The sequence below is a fragment of the Maniola hyperantus genome, chromosome 12, assembly GCF_902806685.2.
Source record: "Maniola hyperantus chromosome 12, iAphHyp1.2, whole genome shotgun sequence".
Taxonomy (NCBI): domain Eukaryota; kingdom Metazoa; phylum Arthropoda; class Insecta; order Lepidoptera; family Nymphalidae; genus Maniola; species Maniola hyperantus.
In genome coordinates, this window is record NC_048547.1 from 10,159,077 (window position 1) to 10,178,880 (window position 19,804).

General features: G+C 39.4%; 1 protein-coding gene across 7 annotated transcripts in view; it reads right to left on the minus strand.

Moving 5' to 3' along the window:
- Nucleotides 1-1,255: 1,255 nt before the first annotated feature.
- Nucleotides 1,256-19,804, minus strand: part of Efa6 (Exchange factor for Arf 6) — a 46,330-nt gene continuing 27,781 nt past the window's right edge. For 3 of the 7 annotated variants that reach the window (XM_034974241.2, XM_069502268.1, XM_069502269.1), the window contains exons 5-20: nucleotides 16,581-16,832; nucleotides 16,364-16,480; nucleotides 15,488-15,608; nucleotides 14,536-14,672; nucleotides 13,734-13,838; nucleotides 12,657-12,751; nucleotides 11,832-12,196; nucleotides 9,841-10,016; nucleotides 9,123-9,316; nucleotides 8,516-8,714; nucleotides 7,961-8,118; nucleotides 7,391-7,517; nucleotides 6,724-6,825; nucleotides 6,104-6,248; nucleotides 5,450-5,572; nucleotides 1,256-4,690 (exon numbers count right to left, since the gene is read on the minus strand). In XM_034974241.2, coding sequence (XP_034830132.1) covers nucleotides 4,574-4,690; nucleotides 5,450-5,572; nucleotides 6,104-6,248; nucleotides 6,724-6,825; nucleotides 7,391-7,517; nucleotides 7,961-8,118; nucleotides 8,516-8,714; nucleotides 9,123-9,316; nucleotides 9,841-10,016; nucleotides 11,832-12,196; nucleotides 12,657-12,751; nucleotides 13,734-13,838; nucleotides 14,536-14,672; nucleotides 15,488-15,608; nucleotides 16,364-16,480; nucleotides 16,581-16,832 — 2,533 coding nt within the window. In that variant the 3' untranslated portion in view covers nucleotides 1,256-4,573. The remainder of the gene's footprint in view (nucleotides 4,691-5,449; nucleotides 5,573-6,103; nucleotides 6,249-6,723; nucleotides 6,826-7,390; nucleotides 7,518-7,960; nucleotides 8,119-8,515; nucleotides 8,715-9,122; nucleotides 9,317-9,840; nucleotides 10,017-11,831; nucleotides 12,197-12,656; nucleotides 12,752-13,733; nucleotides 13,839-14,535; nucleotides 14,673-15,487; nucleotides 15,609-16,363; nucleotides 16,481-16,580; nucleotides 16,833-19,804) is intronic. The other 4 variants (XM_034974246.2, XM_034974243.2, XM_034974242.2 and 1 more) reach the window with 4 other exon arrangements.

The following is a 19,804-nucleotide window of genomic DNA, read 5'->3' on the forward strand; positions in this document are numbered from 1 at the left end:
TAGAGCTTGTTTCAAGGAATATTTGACAGGTAATACTAATAATGATGTTCATAATTCCTTCAAAAATCAGTTGCAATTCTATATTACTATACAATAATATTGCATTTGAGATCCTAGATGCCTAGGTTTATGAGCCCCAAGATTTGACACTGGTTGATTTATATAAGAAATAAATAACTTCACTTATCAGTCTCAACACTTTAAAATCTATTTACAAAATTGTTATAAATTCAGCCAAAGTCAAGTAACATACTGAGTAAATCTACATGAAGCCTTAAAGCAAAACTAAAGCTAAATCATTTTATCACCACATAATTTCGTTCCCAACTCATTAAACATGGAATGAAAAATTTCATGCAGATTGAAATCAAACTAAAGTTTAATATAGAGAGAGCCATTAAAGCATAAATATATTTAGCCTGATTGCCAACAATGAACTTTGTAAACAGATGCAAATTATACACTCAGTTTATTTCATAATTATATTCAATAGTCATGCTATATGACATTGTTATAAAATATCGATATCCCAACTGATATCTATGGATTACTATTAATTATTTACTTAGTTTTAACATTTATGAGAGATTTGTTTTTAGAATACCACTAAAATGGGGCTATTCGTTCTACACTAATCAATATGTTAAACATAATAATACTTGCTTTTAAGCACAAATATATTTAGTATTTCCCATGCTTTACTTATAAATACACTTTGATTTTTTGACATAATATTTAGCTATTTTGTTTAAAAAATAAAATCTGGAAAATGCTGATAAAGCAAAATTATTCAAGGAAGACAGGACTAGATGAATATATATTTTATTTAACTACTGATATTCTAGGCTTACTCCGCCACTAAACAGCCCACCCTGGCGTGTATACTCGGAAACCTGTCTGTCTATATCTACTCTGTACGAAGTAGATAGATGGACATATTTTCCGAGTATATACCCTAGGGTGGCTGTTTTATGTAGGATGGATAAATGGAATAAACAATACTCTATAAATCACCATGTACTCATAATATTTCACTTTACTTGTGTTTACTTTTATGATACTTTGATTGAATGTTATAATAATTGTGGTAAAATGAATACAAAATTACAGTAATTAATTGATACTACATGATTCATTTTAAAAAGCAGAACTTGTGTTTTTCTCATATGAAATTTAATATGCATTCCAAATAAGTATTTGATTGAGAGCACTTTGACCAAACCCTCTTGTTTATTTACAAGTTTCTGTAAAAGGAATCTTTAAGCAAAGATAAAATATGTTTAAATGTTTTACTGGTGATAGTGCTCATTTTGATGAATAATGTTATTTAATAAATTTGATAATTTTTAGTCTTAATTATCACAATTGCTTTTTTCTTCCTTAGTGAATCAGTAAAACTCATGTTATGCAAACTTTAACAGCAATGGAATGTGGTCTTGATGTCTCATTCAGTCTTATGGCAAAGTTGGATCAAAACATTTTGTTTTTTTCTAAACCATACTACCTACTATTTACTTAAGACACCACCTAGTTAAGAGTCTCTAAATTTCTCATTTAATTACGATATTCATAATATTTTATTAATAATAATTTATGTTACATATTGAACAACTATTTAAAAAGAATTCATAAGTGAATGTCATAAGTTAGTTCATACTGTAAACAATATTTTTAGATAGTCACATTATGGTAAGTACATAGTTACTTTTAAAACTAAATGAATCATTACCCTATCCAAATGTAAATAGGCTCACTTTGTCAGCTCCTGCTAACTTCACTGACGTTACCAACTTTGTGAGTGAAGTTAGTCAGAGCTGTCAGAGTTATGTCTGAGCATTTGGATCAATGGCTAAAGAAAAATAAGAGGACATGAATAATTATTATTGTTAACTAGCTGCGCCAGCGAACTTCGTACCGCCGAACAGTCGATTCTTTTTCAAGAATTTTTTTTAAATTTTTCTCTCCGTAAGAACCATCCTCGTACTTCAAGGAATATTACGAAAAACAATTAGCGAAATCGGTTCAGCTGTTCTCGAGATTTGCGATCAGCAAAACATTCAGCGATTCATTTTTATATATAGAGATATATATATATAAATATATAGTCAAGCAAAAATATAAAAAGGCATCAATCATGTAAATGCATAACTCAAGCATCGAGCAAACGTTGTAAACGGCCAAAACGCTTGACTCAAGCAAATCATGTAGATTACATGATTGACTCTCGAAAGCTCTTAACACCATAGACTACATAAACACTGGCGCAGTGTTGATGCACTTTTGGCTAAAAGGCCTTCTACGAGCTTACTTCAAAATATCGCGGCCCGATACCAGTATAATGTATAGAGCAGGTTCTCTTATTATTCTTTAATCATTGAATTGGCTTTTGGACAGGCTAATAATAGTTGTAGAGTGGCAAGAGGTATCTTAGCATAATATACCAATACCAAAATATTGAAATGAAAGTCGGTTCAATATTTCAATATTTTTTATAATAAAATCCTGCTATAGTAGACAAATAGCTAAGATACTCAGTTAATATTAATTTGTGTTATTTCTCGTATTTTTGGTAATATTATTAATTTTAAATACAGCATAATATAGTGTCTTAAATGTACTTGTATGTTCCAAGTTCTTGATCATCACAATAATATTACATTATAAATTACTTATTTTCATTTTTTATATTAGTAAGGTTATAAAATGTACTTTCATGACTCGGATCTAAGTTCTTGATAAATTTTAGGTGGTGGTTAGGTTCTATCCAAAGTAATAAGCAGTTTTCGCACCAAAAATATCTGTATGTAGGCATTTTTTTTTAATTCACAAATAAAACTGATATAATTTTTGGCCTGTGATATAGGCTGAGAATTATTATTAAGTGGTGCTTGATTAGAATTATCAAATTATATATTTTCGTTCTTACCATTTCAGTAAGCAACCAAAATGTTAATTAGGTGGGGTTTGACTGCCACTTTGGTTTCACTTCTATATTAAAAAGTAGTATTTTCCACCAAGATTGGCAACTACAGCTTTATTGTGGGTCAAATCTAAACTAAAATGACAGGTCTAAATGTATTGCTGACTATCCCTTTCATAATGCTCTCTGTGGAAAAGGATAGCACTAGATTTAGACCCGTCAATTTTGTTGAGTTTAGAGACTGTACAACAGAATTAGCAACATTTAAAACATTAATTTTTCCCTAGTTTTGTTTTCCCATGGTCATGGAAGAATCCTATGAAATGATTTTACAGTAATTAATTTTCACTACTAATAAAAATTTACACATTGCATAGGAATATAACTTATACACATTTCTGTCATACATTCAATGTTTACAAGTCATTTGTAAGGTATGTAAATTTTTATAAGTAACTTTCGAGTTATACATGTTGTCACTTACATAACATTGACATCTTTAATTTGTCAATCTGCATCCAGCCTTGCCAATGTTGTGGCTATTTCTGCTGCACATAATCTCTATACTGTACAAAAATGACAGGTCTAAATGTATCCCTATCCATTTCATAAAGCTCCTTAGAAAAAAGAATAGCAATAGATTTAGACTTCGTTTAATGATTATGTGCAACAGAATTATCTACACTGTCTATGCAAGCACTGGTATTCTTCAAAAACGACATATTACTTATCTTCAGAATTTGGCGCAGAGGATAGTTGGACACATTTACATCCATTTTACCCGCATCTTGGTTCATGTTGTCTCTAAAAGTTTGGGGCGAGTTGCTATTTCAGTTTGTATTTGCGCAACAACACTATAATAAAACTCACGTCACTCGTATACACTATTGCTTCAATCATAAGTTACGATGGCACCTGCGCATGTGCAAGCAAAGTATTTCAATTTAGAGGTGTATACATTTATGTAACTGCAAGCATGACAAGCCTGCATGAATTTTGTAAACCTAGCAAAAATTCCCTATAGGCTACACACTACAAGCAAATTGGACTTTCAACAGTTTTTGCTTGTACGACAGAATGACAAGCTTTGGATTTAATACGCCAAAGACATGATTCGTTTTTATAGGTCCTAATAAATTCGTCAAATAATTCGCAATTAATAGCCATTAAAAACTATTTTTGTTGAAAATCAGCTTTTAGAAATAGGATGGCAACATTGTCGGAACTAATATTTGTGGATCTAGTCTATAGCGCTCACACTCTGCTGTTTTAACTTGGATTGCCATCGTAACTTATATTTGTGGCTCTGGCTCCACTGCTTACACTTTACATCCACACTTTGTCACACTTTGCCGTATCAAGCTAGTTTGGAGACATACATTGCCATCAAAATATATTTGTAGCTCCACAGTTTATATCCACACTTTGCAGCATCAAACTAGTTTGCACAGACGTACATTGCCATCGGAACTGATATTTGTGGCTCCACATTATAACATCCACACTTTGTCACACTTTGCCAGTTTGCACAGGCGTAAGTTATATTTGTGGGTGTAGCGTATAGCGTCCTCGCTCGCCGGTCAGTGGGGCCACGCAGCAGGCGCACGCGGCGGGGCATCAGAGCACGCAGGCGGCGAACAGCGCCATGGCGCGTCAGGGCGGCGGGTTGTGCGCGTGCGCGCGCTCGGGCAGCGCGGGCGCGTTGTCGTCCGCACCCGCACCGCCGCCGCGCATGCGCATCACGTACGCGTACGTGCGGTACCTCTTTATCTGCAAACGTGTTTCATGAATTATTTTATTAGTTTTAATCAATCAATCAGCCTGTTTGCGTCCCACTGCTGGACATAGGCCTTCCCTAGAGCGCGCCACCACGCACGATCCTCTGCCTTCCTCATCCACCCACTTCCCGCTACCTTCTTAAGGTCGTCAGTCCAGCGGATTGGATGTCGTCCCACACTGCGCTTGCCGATACGCGGTCTCCACTCCAGAACACGTCTGCCCCAGCGGCCATCGGTTCTGCGGCAGACGTGGCCTGCCCACTGCCACTTCAGCTGGCTAATTCGTTGAGCTATGTCAGTCAGTTTATTAGTTTGCCAACAGCTAAATACATTAAATTAAATCAAGAATTAAATGCACACAGAAGAAATATTCGAGTGTACACACAATTATTGGCCAAACCGGCATGCAGTTATAGTATAATAAACCCAGTACTTGCACGATTACCAAAAGGGACAAATACCAATATATTGTCAAGAAAAAACTTGACTATATTATAAACAAGAAAAATAAATAATAATTTATAAGGTACTGGATGATGCCCACGATTTAGGTTTTTTAAAAATCCCGTGGGAACGTTAGATTTTCGGGATAAAAAGTAGTCTATTTCTTTCCCCGGATGTAAGCTAACTCTGTACCAAATTTCATCAAAATCGGTTGAACTGTTGGGCCATGAAAAGCTAGCAGATAGACAGACACTTGCGCATTTATAATATTAGTATGAAAGTATGGATAAGTATTCAGCGGTCGTACCTCGTGCGCGAGGTAGTGGTCCTTGTCGCGCGAGGCGTGCGGGTGCTCGCGCGCGTGGCGCAGCGCCGCCAGCTCCTCCTCCAGCCGCGCGGCCCTTTCCTCGTGGTCCGCTAGTTGCTCTCGCTGGGAACAATTTGATCATCTTATGGTAGGTTCACAGTTCACACTCAGGGCCATTGTGAACTTTGATTGATTGGTGATGGCTGTAGAAAGGCACTAAATGTCTAAATCTGGACCAAGGCATCGCCCTATTACCTTGCAGACAATGTGACACTGCATTGGCCGATACTGACTTTGCACAGAGGTAAGACATGAATGAAATCTGCCTCGTTTTCACGCTCTGAGCAAAGTCAAATTAAGGATTTTCGAAAAATCGTCCTTGTAAAGCTGGAGCGGATCAGCTTATAGCTGACAGCTATCAACAAGTGTAAGCACTGTGAGTAAGCAAAAGTAAACACATCTGAAAATCCGCCGCGAGAAGACTACCGCCTAGTAGGGACGACACGAGTATCAAGGCCGTGGCATGTGAGTCTCTGCAAGGGCAACTGTCTTCCACATCCTCGGAAGCATCTCTATAGCTGCAAAATCTGTAAATCTCCTTGAAGCAAATACGCTCTATCCATTGCTATACAATATAGATTCATGGTGAGTTACCATTGACAGTTTGGTGTGCGAGCAGGGCAGTAGGGGGCGCTGGAACTTGCGTTGCGAGCCCACCGCGCCCGCCAGCGGCGGCGCTGAGTACGCCGCGCAGACAAAGTTGATCGTCTCCACCCAAGAACATAGTTCTTTTGAGTCGCTGAAAATTCCATACACAACATAAAAGTCATCAAACATAATAACATTAAAGTCCAATTAAAAAAGTAGCACAGATTGCATAAAGTTTTGTGGTAAAAACACAATCCATCCATACTAATATAACGCGTATAATTTAACTCCACACGCGCCACTTTAACTTTTTGTGTCCAATTCCATGTCAAAGTACGATTTAAGTACTTATTTTAACCCATCTATTTAACAGATTTTGACGGTTATAGAGATAGCATAGCTTTATAACCTGAGACAGTCTTAAGGCTTATCACGAGATTTTTAAAGACCAATCAATCCATTTCACCAATTTTGACGAAATTGGGTATAGAGAATAGGGATAGCTTGTATCCTAGAGATAGATTATTTTTATGCTGGAAAATCGAGAAGTTCAAGAGGATTCTTATATAAAAGCCACGCGGACGAAGTCGCAGGCATTAATAAAAAAAATATTCAAAAATACTTACCTAGTCTGAAATAAGTATTCTGCCTGGTCTGCGGTTTGCAATCTGAACACGTGTTGCTTTTTTGTGTAGTCCGTGGCTTTCGTGGCCAGCGCGTGATGTATTCTGAAATTATTATATGAATCATTACCATTATAAATGCGAAAGTTGGTTTGTCTTTTAATCACGCCGCACTAGAGCAACGGATCTTGAATTTTTTGCATGGAGAGAAACATAACTTTTTAATAATTTTTTTATTATAATATTATTTTTAAAAACCTAAACCCCACGTGGACGACGGACATCATCCAGTCCATGCTTATTATAATAAATACGAAATTCTGTTTTTTTAAAGACTAATCCACTTAAGTGATTTCAACAAAATGTGGTACAGAGATAGGGTTCATTTCGGAGCCCGGAAACGGACATAAGATACCTTTTACCCCAAGACTTCGATTTTTTTTTAAATCTTTAATCATCATCTATGTCATCTAATCCATATCCATACTAATATTGTAAATGCTGTCTGCTAGCTTTTCACGGCTCAACCGTTCAACCGATTTTGACAAAATTTGGTACAGATATAGCTTGCAGCCCGGGGAGAGTTCCCACAGGATTTTTAAGAACCTAAATCCACGCGTACGAAGTCACGGGCATCAGCTAGTAATTTATAAACTGTTTTGTAGATTACCTGATAGCATTGTGCAAGTTATCGGACATTTGACTCCGGCGGAAGCCGTGTTCGTCTTTGTGCAGGTACAGGACCAGGTCGCGTAGTGTGCAGTAGAACATCTTCCAGCCGCGACGACCGAATGGGGCTAAAAGTTAAAACATTAAAAGAGTTTTTTTATTATATTTTTCAATTTTAACTTCGATTTAAAGCCGTATTATTCGGCTGTGATCTATAGACCGCACTTTAATTTTTGAAACGAGACAGCGGTATATCGATGGCATAAATCTGTCTCATTTTAAATAAAAATTTAGTCTGAGCAAAGTAAACTAACCTTTATAGACTATAGAACGCACTTTGACTTAGCAAATCTAATCAAATTTTATTTATTAATTGATGTAGGACAACCGACTAGTGTCTCTTATACTACGTCTCTGACTACCGCTCGGCACCGTTTCGGAATGCTGATTCTCCGAGTTGAGACAAAATTAGAACGAAACAGATTTAGTCAGATGCTAATCCTAATCAAAATTTAAGGTTTTAAGACACTCTTCAATATAACGGGTAGCAGACATAAGAACATTCTCTCACTCTTTTTCCCATTAGCGTCGTAGCAGCACTTGCGCATGACGTAACCCTTCTTGTACTCCACGGCTCGGCTCTGGTCGGGCAGGTCCAGGAATGGGTTGCCGCCCACCGGCGGCGTCGTTTTATTTTCCCCGCCACTAGCGGGCGCCGCTTCCGCGTCTCTGTAAAGGCAAAGAATACGGTATTTTACCCAAAGCGAGAAAAAAAACTAAAAATGTGTAAACAATAAGCATTAGCAATAAGCAATCGAAAAATGTTAATTTCAGTTTAACTACATATTATATATAAAAGGAAAAGCTGACTGACTGACTGATCTATGTTGAACTACTACACAGATCGGGCTGAAATTTGACATGCAGATAGCTATTATAATGTAGACATCCGCTACGGGATTTTTGAAAATTCAACCCCTATGGGGGTTAGAAATTAAAATAGGGGTTTGAAATTGTTTAGTCCACGCGGACGAAGTCGCGGAAATAATTTGAATCAAACAGATGTCGGATGGGACTACTATGCATGAGTGACGAATGTAAGTTTATCTAAGAGTATTATACTCACAGCGCCCACTGCAGCGGCTGGTTGCGTATGGCGTGGTAGAGGTGCTTGAGCGTGTCGCGCGGGAAGTTCTCGCCGTCGTTGAGCTCGGCGAGGTTCTCGATGAACTCGGCGCACGACATGCGGCGGAACGTGCCGCTGCCGCAGCCGTGCAGGTCCGTGTTCAGCAGCATTATGGCGCACGTCAGTGTGTGTACGGCATCTGGTGAAAAATTTGAATTATTTCCGTTATTTTTTGTTTTATTATAACTTATAACAAGGATTTGATGATAAAATAAAACGATATAAATACAATTGGTATAGATGTTCTATTTCACGAAGACCGTTTGGCTGTTTGTGTGAGTGCACACGTACACAGTGTCAGTGTGTGTGGCATTATACATCGACTTTGTATTGTATTGTAGAAAGAGGTTTCGGCTTCGTAGAGCGTTCTCTGTCACTCATACCTATGTGACGTTTTGTCGGTCTTCTAAAGGTCGATGTACAATATTTCCTACTGCGTACTGTACCTTAAGCACACAAAATGCGTTAACGCTTATCGGTACATTCACTACTATAACCAAGGCGGAGCGGTCTTCGTAAAATCGAACCACTGTATCACTACACCAACCTTGCGAGTTGAAAGCGCCGGGATTGCACTCCAAGTACCGCCGCGAGAAGTGCACGAGCACGCGCTCCCGCTCCTGCGTCTCTCCGCTCAGCGCGAACCGCGCGAGGAACGACCGCAGCGCCTCGTCGAGCGTCGCGCCGCTGAACTCGAAGTGCTTCACGTACTCCTCGGCAACGGCGCGGGAGAATTCGTTGCTGGAATATACGAAGATATATTAATAAGCGTTCCAATATCAGCTTTTCGGTCGAAGAAGACCTGCGGGCTGATTCGCTAACTCAGTGTCTACCACAGTTACCGAGCTAATTTGACATTGGTTGTTTCTACATTGCTGCTTAGCTGAGTGGTATTAAAATATTTTTTGGAAAACCGTCAGTGCATTAAAAATAAATGTCAAATGAGCTCGGTAGCTATCATTCAGTGTCAGACAGTTAGCGAATGAGTAGGCTGGTTGACCAACCAACACCTGGAGGTCATTGAGGCAGACCTTAAAAGAATGGGACTGTCAAGGCAGTTGCCTAAGACAAGACATGGAAAACAACTGCTGCAGCCCTAAAGTTCCACAGGGAAATAATCATCATTATTATTAAGCGTTAGTACAATTTAGTATGCAGAACTTATTGGAAGTTTATGAATCAGTACCTACCTACTCTACTAAAGAAATATCTGAACCCCTATGGGAACCACTACATAATTCCTATATTATAATAATATAACTCACTTTTTACTTAAATGTCGTGACACGTCCGACTTCTTAAAGCCGTCGAGGTGGTAGAGGCGCTTAGCGAGGCGCTCTGCGGAAGGGATGTCCACCGCCTTGGGGCTGTAGTGGAACGAGTGCAGCGAGTCCACGTCCGAGCCCTCGTCCGATCCCGCATCCGAACCGCTACATAATTCCTACAACCAAGTATATTCATACTAATATTATGAAAGCAAACGTGTTTGTAGGTACGAGGTAGAAAGGCAGCTTGAATCCCGAGATGGACATACTGCAAAATACAAATTTTCAAAACCTAAAACCACGCGGACGAAGTCTATAAAGGTACAAAGGACATACCAATGTACAGCTAAAGAAAAATATTTTCACTCAAGCATACTTTATTTTATAAATGCGAAAGTGTGTCTGTCTGCCAACAGTTCAACTGATGTTGATGAAATTTGGTACAGAGTCAGCTTACATCCAGAGGCGTCTTTACCTATGGTGCAGGGTGTGCGGCGCACAAGGGCGCCGGGTCTAAGGGGGCCCCGAGCGCCCTCTAATGCGACACCTCCAAAGATGCGTCGATGCCGGCGCTCTCAAAGACCCTGCGCTCGTGTTATGGCCGACGCCGTCATCATTTAAAATCGTCATTTAAAATTGCACCATTTGCATCCGAATTTCCGTTTGAAAATATAACTGTTAGTATTCCATTTTGACCCTGCTTATACTAGACTAGAGGGCGCCAGGGTACTGGTTGCACACGGGCGCCACAAGGGCTAGAGACGCCTCTGCTTACATCCCGGGGAAGGACATAGGCTACTTTTTATCTCGGAAAATTAAAGAGTTCCTACTACTAGAGGAGTTTAAAAAACCTAAATCCACGCGGACGAAGTCGCGGGCATTATCTACTTGTAGATAAAGAAGTCTAAACTATAGACCTCTAAAGAACCATGCTCAATGGTCCTTACATTTGCACCTGGACAAGGCAGTCTAGCATAAATTACATACTAAAACTACTTGAAATGCAGGCCCAGTGTAAATTAAAACTACTCTGAACTTTGTAATTGAGTTGATTAACACTTTTAAATAGTATATTAATAATTATTTTTATGATCACTTAAGGAAATTTCTAAATAATTTTAAATACATATCAAAAATTGCGAACTGGCAGGATTTGATTTGGATACGTGGACACTGACAGTTGGCCTCGTCCACAAACTAAAAGTCGCTCAGCGCGCTATGGAGCGAGCTATGTTGGGTATCACTCTCAGGGATAAAATCCGGAACGAGAAGAACAAAAGTGACCGACATAGCTCAAAGGATTAGCAAGCTGAAGTGGCAATGGGCAGGTCATGTCTGTCGCAGAAACGACGGTCGATGGGGCAGACGTGTTCTGGAGTGGAGACCGCGTACCGGTAAGCGCAGTGTGGGACGACCTCCAGCCCGCTGGACCGATGACCTGAAGGTGGTGGGGAGCGGGTGGATGAGGAAGGCTGAGGACCGTGTTTGGTGGCGTGCTCTTGGAAAGGCCTATGTCCAGCAGTGGACGCAAACAGGCTGATGGATGGATGGATGGATGAGGATTTGCACCTGCGTCTCCTGGGATCGCGCCCGACGCTCTGACCGCTAAGCCACGGTTCGTGACTCGCTCGGCACGGGACGTGGCTTTAGCAGCCAGAGCGACGGTTCCACAATTTTTGACATGTATTTAAAATTAAGACTTTTAAATAGTGTGGCTAATTCCATTGTACACAATCTCTAAACTAAACTAAAATGGCACGTCTAAATCGATTGCTATCCCTTTCATAATGTTGCTTGCGGAAAAGGATGGCACTAAATTTAGACCTGTTAATTTAGTTTAGTTTAGAGATTGTGTACAAGAGAATCGGCCCCATTGTTTTATTTAAATGACCATTTTTGTATACTGTTTCTAAAAGCACTTTGATTAACAAAATGCACTGATTTGTACAGTGCAGTTAAGTGAATGAATAGCAATATGAAACACTATGTACCTGATAACCCTGGTTCTCAGGTGAGTTGTGCCCGTTCTCCTTTCCGTTTTGTGCGTAGTTAGTGCTATTGTTATTATTATTTACAGTATCGCTCGCGTTAGCGTTCTTCTCTGGTCCCTTCACTTGTATAACTATCCTATAGTCTTTGTCGCCGTTCAGCGTGACGTCACTGCCATGTTCTGAGTAAGAGGAGTTGGATTTGGCTCGTTTGTGACAGGGCTCGGAGACTAGTATGGTTGAGTCGGAGTCCGAAGGGTCGGATAGCTCCATCCTGGGGCATTCCCGACCCGTGTCGAACATGTCGTCTTGGTCTTGGAAATCTGGACTAGAAATATTCGATACAGCTTCTGATAAGCTCATATCACCTACAAAAGATATATTCTTTTTACTTTGTCATCTTTGAAATATCTGCAAAATCTATTTCTAAAAAAGTAATTTTTGAGTTATCGCCAAATGCGTAGGAATTTTCAAAAAATTACAGTTCTTAAATAGAATGCTACGTAAGACTAAGGTTTTTAGTTTAGTCCTATGTAGCAAACTTTTTTAGAAACATATGTTTTTCTAAAATTCCTTGTCTTTTGGCAATACCCTGTCCAGGCGGATGATTCGCTAGCTCAGTGTCTGACTGAATGATAGCCACCAAGCTCATTTTACATAGGTTGGTTCTACATTGCTGTTTAAATGAGTGATACTAAAATAGCTTTTCGTAGCAAACCTTCAATGGATTTAAAATAAAGGTCAAAATAGCTCTGTGGCTGTCACTCAGTGTTAGCGAATGGGTAAGCTTAATAGTTAGTATTGTTTTGCTATAGTGTGGATGATTACCGTTGAGTGTGCGGTGGTGGTGCGGCGCCAGCGCCGGCCGGTGCGGTGACAGCGCCGACCACGACGCGGACGTCGGCGACAAAGGAGACGACGACCTGCGACACACGACAACACCTATACTATTTCCACTACGCTTGGAGACCTCGTAGTTTAATAAGGCTCTATATTGAGAATTTTGCGACTTTTGAAAGTCCATAATTTGAAAACTATAAATACAATAAGGACTAGGCGCTCAAAAAAACCGTGATAGCCGGGGTTCGGGGGTTCGATCTCGGGCACGCACACACCTCTAACTTTTCGGAGTTATGTGCGTTTAAAAAAATTAAATATCACTCGCTTTAGTAGTAAAGGAAAACATCGTGAGGAAACCCGTATGCCTGAGAATAATGTTCTCAAAGGTGTGTAAAGTCTGCCAATCTGCACTTCGCCAGCGTGGTGGACTATGGCCAAACCCTTCTCATATTGAGTGGAGACCCGTGTTCTGTAGTTAGCCGGCTATGGGTTGATCATGATGAGGCGGCAGCTATTTGACCGTTGATTATTTAACCTTCTGTACTTCACTTTGATAATTGAATATGTGGTTTATAACTATTAAATCAATTAAATCAAGACCAAAACACTTAGTGCCTTTTAACATTCATCTGCGTGCCGATTTTGGGCGAGGTGTGGCCTGAGTGTGAGCGTACAATTGTGTATTTTCCTACTTTTGAGTTTGATAAATATTATTACTTTATTATAAACTAGGATAAAAATATTGACGTACGCTGAAAAAAAAAATCCAACAAAGATTTACAAGGTTACAGGCATTTTAATTTTGGAGTGGGGGGGTCTTCTATCCCTTTCTCGCAAAACGAAAATTTGTACGAAACCGCACGAAGCTACTATGGCATTAGTAAGGTGTGACGTCAAAATTCTATATCGCTATCTCTGTCTAATCAGAAATATTTAAATGCTTATGACTTTTTTGTTATTTGATCGATTTATTTAGTTTTTTCAGTTTACGTCATTATTTTTATCCTAGTTTATAATAAAGTAATAAAAAAATTGGAGTCCAATACAAATATTGATTGATCTCACCGCTGCGACATGCCGTCGGAGATGGAGGTGGAGTTGGAGGTGGCGGCCGAGCCGTTGCACTGCGACACGGGCGCGTTATACGTCCACACGATCCTGGTACCACAACTATTTGTGAATATTAAAATAACATACTATTTATTGACAGTTTTTATGGCCCAGATACACGCAGCGACTTTGATCGACAGCGACTTGATAGCATTTCAAGCCTGTAGTGACCACACAATAGCGATCTATCAGTCCCGCAGTGTTTCGCGGTAGACATGTACACACCTGTATCTGTTTTGCCTGAGCTCTATTTAAAGTAATGTCCGACGAAAGGCGAAGTGTGATATTAGCGCTAGCAGCTGTTTGCATATAATGAAAAAGTTAAAAAAAAATCAACTTTTCAGATTTGGAGCGATCCAATCGCTGTATTGTCACCGACATCGCGACCGCCGCTATTTCCACGTCCACACACATCGCCAGCGGAGTCGCTGTTGACCAAAGTCGCTACCGTGTGAACCTGGCATTATATTAATTATTTTTGAATAAGTAAATAACGTCCTAGCGCCCAACGGGGGGCGCTAGTTTGCCAAGGGACATTGTATGTTGTGGGCTTCAAGTAAAAGTCTTGAACAGGATAAATTTTTGTCTTTAATTTGTTAGGTAGCTAGTAAAGAGACTGCGAAGGGTTCTCAACGGTGGCCATATTCCAAGTCCGACCGAAGGGCGGAGTCAGGGCGCGCGTCCAGCAGCGTGTTGACCTGTGACGTCACGTCCTCTTACAGCTTCTGCAGTATACGCTACACAGTGTTGACGTCACCTGTCCCTCTCGTCGGAGTCGGAGCGCGGCGCGGGCGTGGCGGAGTCGGGGCGCGCGTCCAGCAGCGTGTTGAGCGATGACGTCACATCCTCCTCAAGCTCCACCGCCACTGCGCTTAGCGACGACTCCTTCTGGAACTTACGCCGCGTTCTCAAACATTGTCTTTTAAGCATTAAGCTGCACCATAGGAGCATATTGATGTCGTATGAGCCACACGCGCGGTACGCAACGAATGGTGTCAAAAGCACTGTCGCCGAGCCCATACGCGCCGTACAAATCTAGCGAAATCCTGCTACAATGTGACATATTGAAATGCTCGGGGGTACATGTCTGCGCGGATAAAACGTGAGGAAAATTTCGCACATTCTACCGCTCGCGAATTGGGTATTTTCCTACTTTTTAATTTGATAAATATTATTACTTTATTATAAACTAGGATAAAAATAATGACGTACGCTGAAAAAAATATTAAAATCCAACAAAGATTTACAAAGTTATAGGCATTTTAATTTTGGAGTGATCCCTTTCTCGCAAAACGAAGATTTGTATGAAACCGCACGAAGCTATTATGGCATTAAAGGTGTGACGTCAAAATGCTATATCGCTATCTCTGTCTAATCAGAAATATTTAAATGCTTATGACTTTTTTGTTATTTGATCGATTTAATTAGTTTTTCCAGTTTACGTCATTATTTTTATCCTAGTTAATAAAGTAATAAAAAAATTAGAGTCAAATACCCATTTCCGTCTAGATTAGTTCCTATTGACTAAATGATGATCCCATTTAGTCAATGCTGCCATACTCATTACCATATTTAGTTCGCATTTCATCAAATTCTTATTTCAAGTTCAGTATGAAAAATTGATCGCATGCGGCTCGACTCAGCTGTAATGCAGCATTAGTAAGGGAATGCTCCTGGAGGCTAATTATGATTAAATTATATTTATTTACCTGTAAATGATCTTCGGACCTCGAAGTTCGAACGATATGTTGCTGTGTGCGTGTCGCGACTTCACTCGCAGCTGCATTACCTCCCGCCGGTGACGCAGGTTGTGAATTGAACCTACCAAAACTGAAACCGTTAATGAGTGAAAAAATTGTTGATTTATTATGACTAGGGTGACATTAGGCCGTTGTCTGACGTCGGTGCGGCATCGGCACGGCATACAATGATGGAAGGCATTTCTTTATCATCGGCAAGGCACATCTAGTGGAATAATACGAGCAAAAAAACACGCGAAATTGTGCGGTGTGGTCATTATAATTGTGTAATTAAAAAGTCAGAGGACAATCACATTGTAGAAAATGCTCGTTTTTCCGCTGACGTTTTTATGCTATATATATTCCTGCTACAAGCGGGGAAACGGGATATTTCGTTATTGCGCTTAAAAGGAAGTATAAAATGAAAACACACACTATCTTTGACGACCTCCCTGGCGCAGTGGAAACGCTGTGGTTTTATTAGTGGGAGGTCCCTGTTTCAATTCCCAGCAAGGGTTGGGAATTTTACAATTACTAAATTTCTGATCTTGCTTGGTGGGAGGCTGCGGCAGTGGCTAGTTACCACCCTACAGGCAAAACCATTCCGCCAAGCGATTTAACGTTCCACGAAAGCGTAGCGTAACCAAAGGGGTATGGGTTTAATAAAAACTACCATACCCCTTCCAGGTTAGCCTGCTTCCATACTAGACTGCATCATCACTTACCACCAGGTGAGATTGCAATCAAGGGCTAACTTGATAAAATAAAAACGCTTTAGGCACCGAGCATGCCGATACAACGCCGCTACCGCACCATCTAATCAGAAAACGGCCTGGAAATCCTTACAATTTGTTGGCGTGGTCCCCGACCAAGCCCGTGTCGGGTGAGGAGTTGTGCCGCTGTGACAGCTCGACGCGAGCTGCTAACCGATTTTCACTCGGCGACGCGGGCGTGGAATTGTATCTACAACAAATGACATTATTGAAATGTTCTGTAATCCAGATTGAGTTTACTTATATCAACTTATTTATTTGAAAAAAATACAGTAATTTACAAAAAATACCTGTGATAATGTGTTCGATGTGTGGGTGCGTGGTGATTGTGATGTGGATGCTCAACCCTGGACAGGTTGAGCATGAGGTCCCCGGTCATCATATAGGCTTCGAACTTCGGCTGCGAGACGCGCAACCGCCTCTCTACCCGTTCTTCCGTCAGCAATCCTTCGCAGCTATCCCCCGACTGGCCGCCCGACCCGTTGCTCGACGAGTTGCTTGATGAATTGCTGTTAGAATTACTTGATGGTGGTGAACTCGATCTAAATTTAAAATAAAAAGTAAACGATAATAAAAAATAAACAGTTTTGAATAATTAACTATAGTAGTACCCTTAGGGGTGACTTATGCCAACACGTGTTTTGAATCCGTGCCTCGTCCGCGCCTCGCCCGCCTCGTTTTAGCATAAATCGCCCATAAGTCAATTTGTTTATTGTTTTATTAGTTTGCCTGTGTTTGAACAGGTCAAATGAATTAAGCGTGATTTTAAATGTTACAAAGTGCTTATTAAACCCGTGGTTAAAATTCAAGTATGTATTTTGATTTCAGCTTTTTAAAACGAAATTTATTTTTCAATTTTTGTGTCCGCTTATTTGATTCGGATTTCTATAGTTTTTTCTACAAAGAACCAACTTTCAGTAACTTTTTTTATAAAGTTGAAATTTTATTGAAGCGGGGCAAAGGAAGCTAGCTGCAGGCTGCTCGTTATACATAGTTTATAACGCTCTGAAGTGCTGGCAAGCTTAACAATTCAGTATTGTGCACGTGACGCTTCCATTTCACAGGTTCATTATAGTAACGAGGTCAGAGTTTTCTTAATCGCCGCGAATGTCCTGCCATTCGGGAATGAATGAAAATTCTTTACCCGACTTTACGAAGGATGTTTGTGTGTACGTTCATCTATTCCTCCATAACTCTCAACATACTCATTAGATTTGGATTTTAATGAATTGTTTCGAAAAAGATTTACACAACTATAAAAAACTAGTTAGAATGTACATATCGAATTTGCTATCGAATAAAAGGTCTTGCTGTAGTCCAGGTTTTTTTTTAATTCTTTATTTCAAGCAAATAATAATTGTACAATTTTCCGCTTGACATCCAGAAACTCTCTCGAGTTTGTATGGATGTTGCACATTCCTCTTATAATACTGAACTAATGGGCAGATTACACCTACCGAGTACAGTGGCGAGTCAGTGTCCTCAGCCGAGTACTCGGTTGGTATAAACACTAACGAGTGCAATTTCGCCGCAATTTCTCAGCCACAGCACTGTCTCGGCCGAGTGAAATTTTACTAACACGCTTCACTACTCGGTAGGCGTAATCTGCCCATAACTAGGTACAAATCAAAACTGATGAAATCGATACAATCATTATAATATTATGTAGGTAAAATGTATTTATTGTCATGTAGTGAAAACTATAATTACACAAATATAAGAAACCCGTTAGAATGTACATATCGAATTTGCTATTGAATAAAAGGTCTCGCTGTACTGTAGCCCAGGGAATTTTATCAAATTTCAGCTCCGATTTCGGCTAAATTCCCGGAAAGCTGGATTTTGGTATGAAACTTGTCATTGTTGTTCTAAATAAAATGTCAGAACCCGTCGACTCTGCCGTCGCGTCGATCAGACTGACGCTACAAATTTTATACGGGGCCAGGTCGTCACTAGAAACGGTTTTATTGAATCTCTCAATAATACTGTCACTTTTGCAGAAAAATTATGTGTTATCAAATTATAGTTTAGGAAACTCTCCTGAAAAAGAGATATCGTAACTAGCTAGGGAGGAGTTCAACCAACTCATATAAAATTGCTACTTGGACGTTTATTATTTCGTAAACAGCAGTCTTTCCGAAAACCTATTATTCTGTAAAGTGACTATTAATGATGTTACGATATAATTTTCGTGGGCTATCGTGTGCACATCTGACAAATAAGTATCATAATTCATATAAGAATAAAAGTGGTGATTCCATGGTGATATTTTGGGTAGAGTGGTAATCGGATTTTAGTTCTTTAGCTAAATCTTGTTTATATCTCCAAATCAAACGTGATGAGTGAAAGTAAAGTTTATGTTTCATTCATTATTATTCACATCAAACATATTAGGCGAGGCAATGACGACCAAATTATCATATAGAGTGTATTAATTAAAATTGAATAAACATCGATTAATTCATTTACATGAATGTCGTGATTCTGAATTTTTATTAAAGTGTAGCTATTAAAATGGTAGTGGTTTTTCAAGTCTTTGTACACTAGCCGGTAAGAAATATTGTAGATCGACCTTTAGAATGAGATATTTGCTTTACAGAGAGCGTTGTCTCTATCACTCATGTGACGTTTTGTCGCTCTCAACGACAGATACAACGCTATACGAAACCGCTATCTCTTTCTAAAGGTTGATATACCTATCGATGGAATTTGGACTATTAGATATACATTTTTACGGCTTCGTATCTCTAGAGGAAAGACCGGCCAAGTGCGAGTCAGACTCGCGCACCGAGGGTTCCGTACTAGTCGTATTTTTTCGACATTTTGCATGATAAATCATGGACTATTATGCATAAAAATAAATAAAATCTGTTTTAGAATGTACAGGTAAAGCCCTTTCATATGACACATCACATGGTAAAAGTAGTAATCTTACTTTGAAAGTTGAAAATATAGTCATGAACACATTTTTTATGATGTAACCACAAATTCGGTTTTCGGAGATTTTTCCATTTTGTGTGCTATAAGTCCTATCTACCTGCCAAATTTCATGATTCTAGGTTAAAGTAACTTATAGGTTTTTTGACATACAGACAGGCTATGAAGTGATCCTATAAGTATAAAGATTCCTTTTTTCCTTTTGAGGTACGGAACTTTAAAACCACCGACGGATAACTAACAGACTCAGTTGACATAAAATTACGAAACGAATAACTCTTTTGATGTTAAAGTATAGGTAATTTGAGAAATTCTCATCTTTGAAAAATATTCACTTAACATTAAAATTATATTAAGTTTTGTGTGTATGTCGGATGCAACATAAAACTTTATCGCATATAAGTCGCACATTTAAGTCACGTTCATGTAATAGCAATAAAGACTATTAAATTTAATAGCCTTTTTGCAATTACATGCTTTGTTTCCTGAGAGTCGATACTCGATACCTACCTATTTACTTTGTTATTGTTACACGTTCGGTGTTTCGGTCATGGCATACGACGAGGGATTCCCTCTA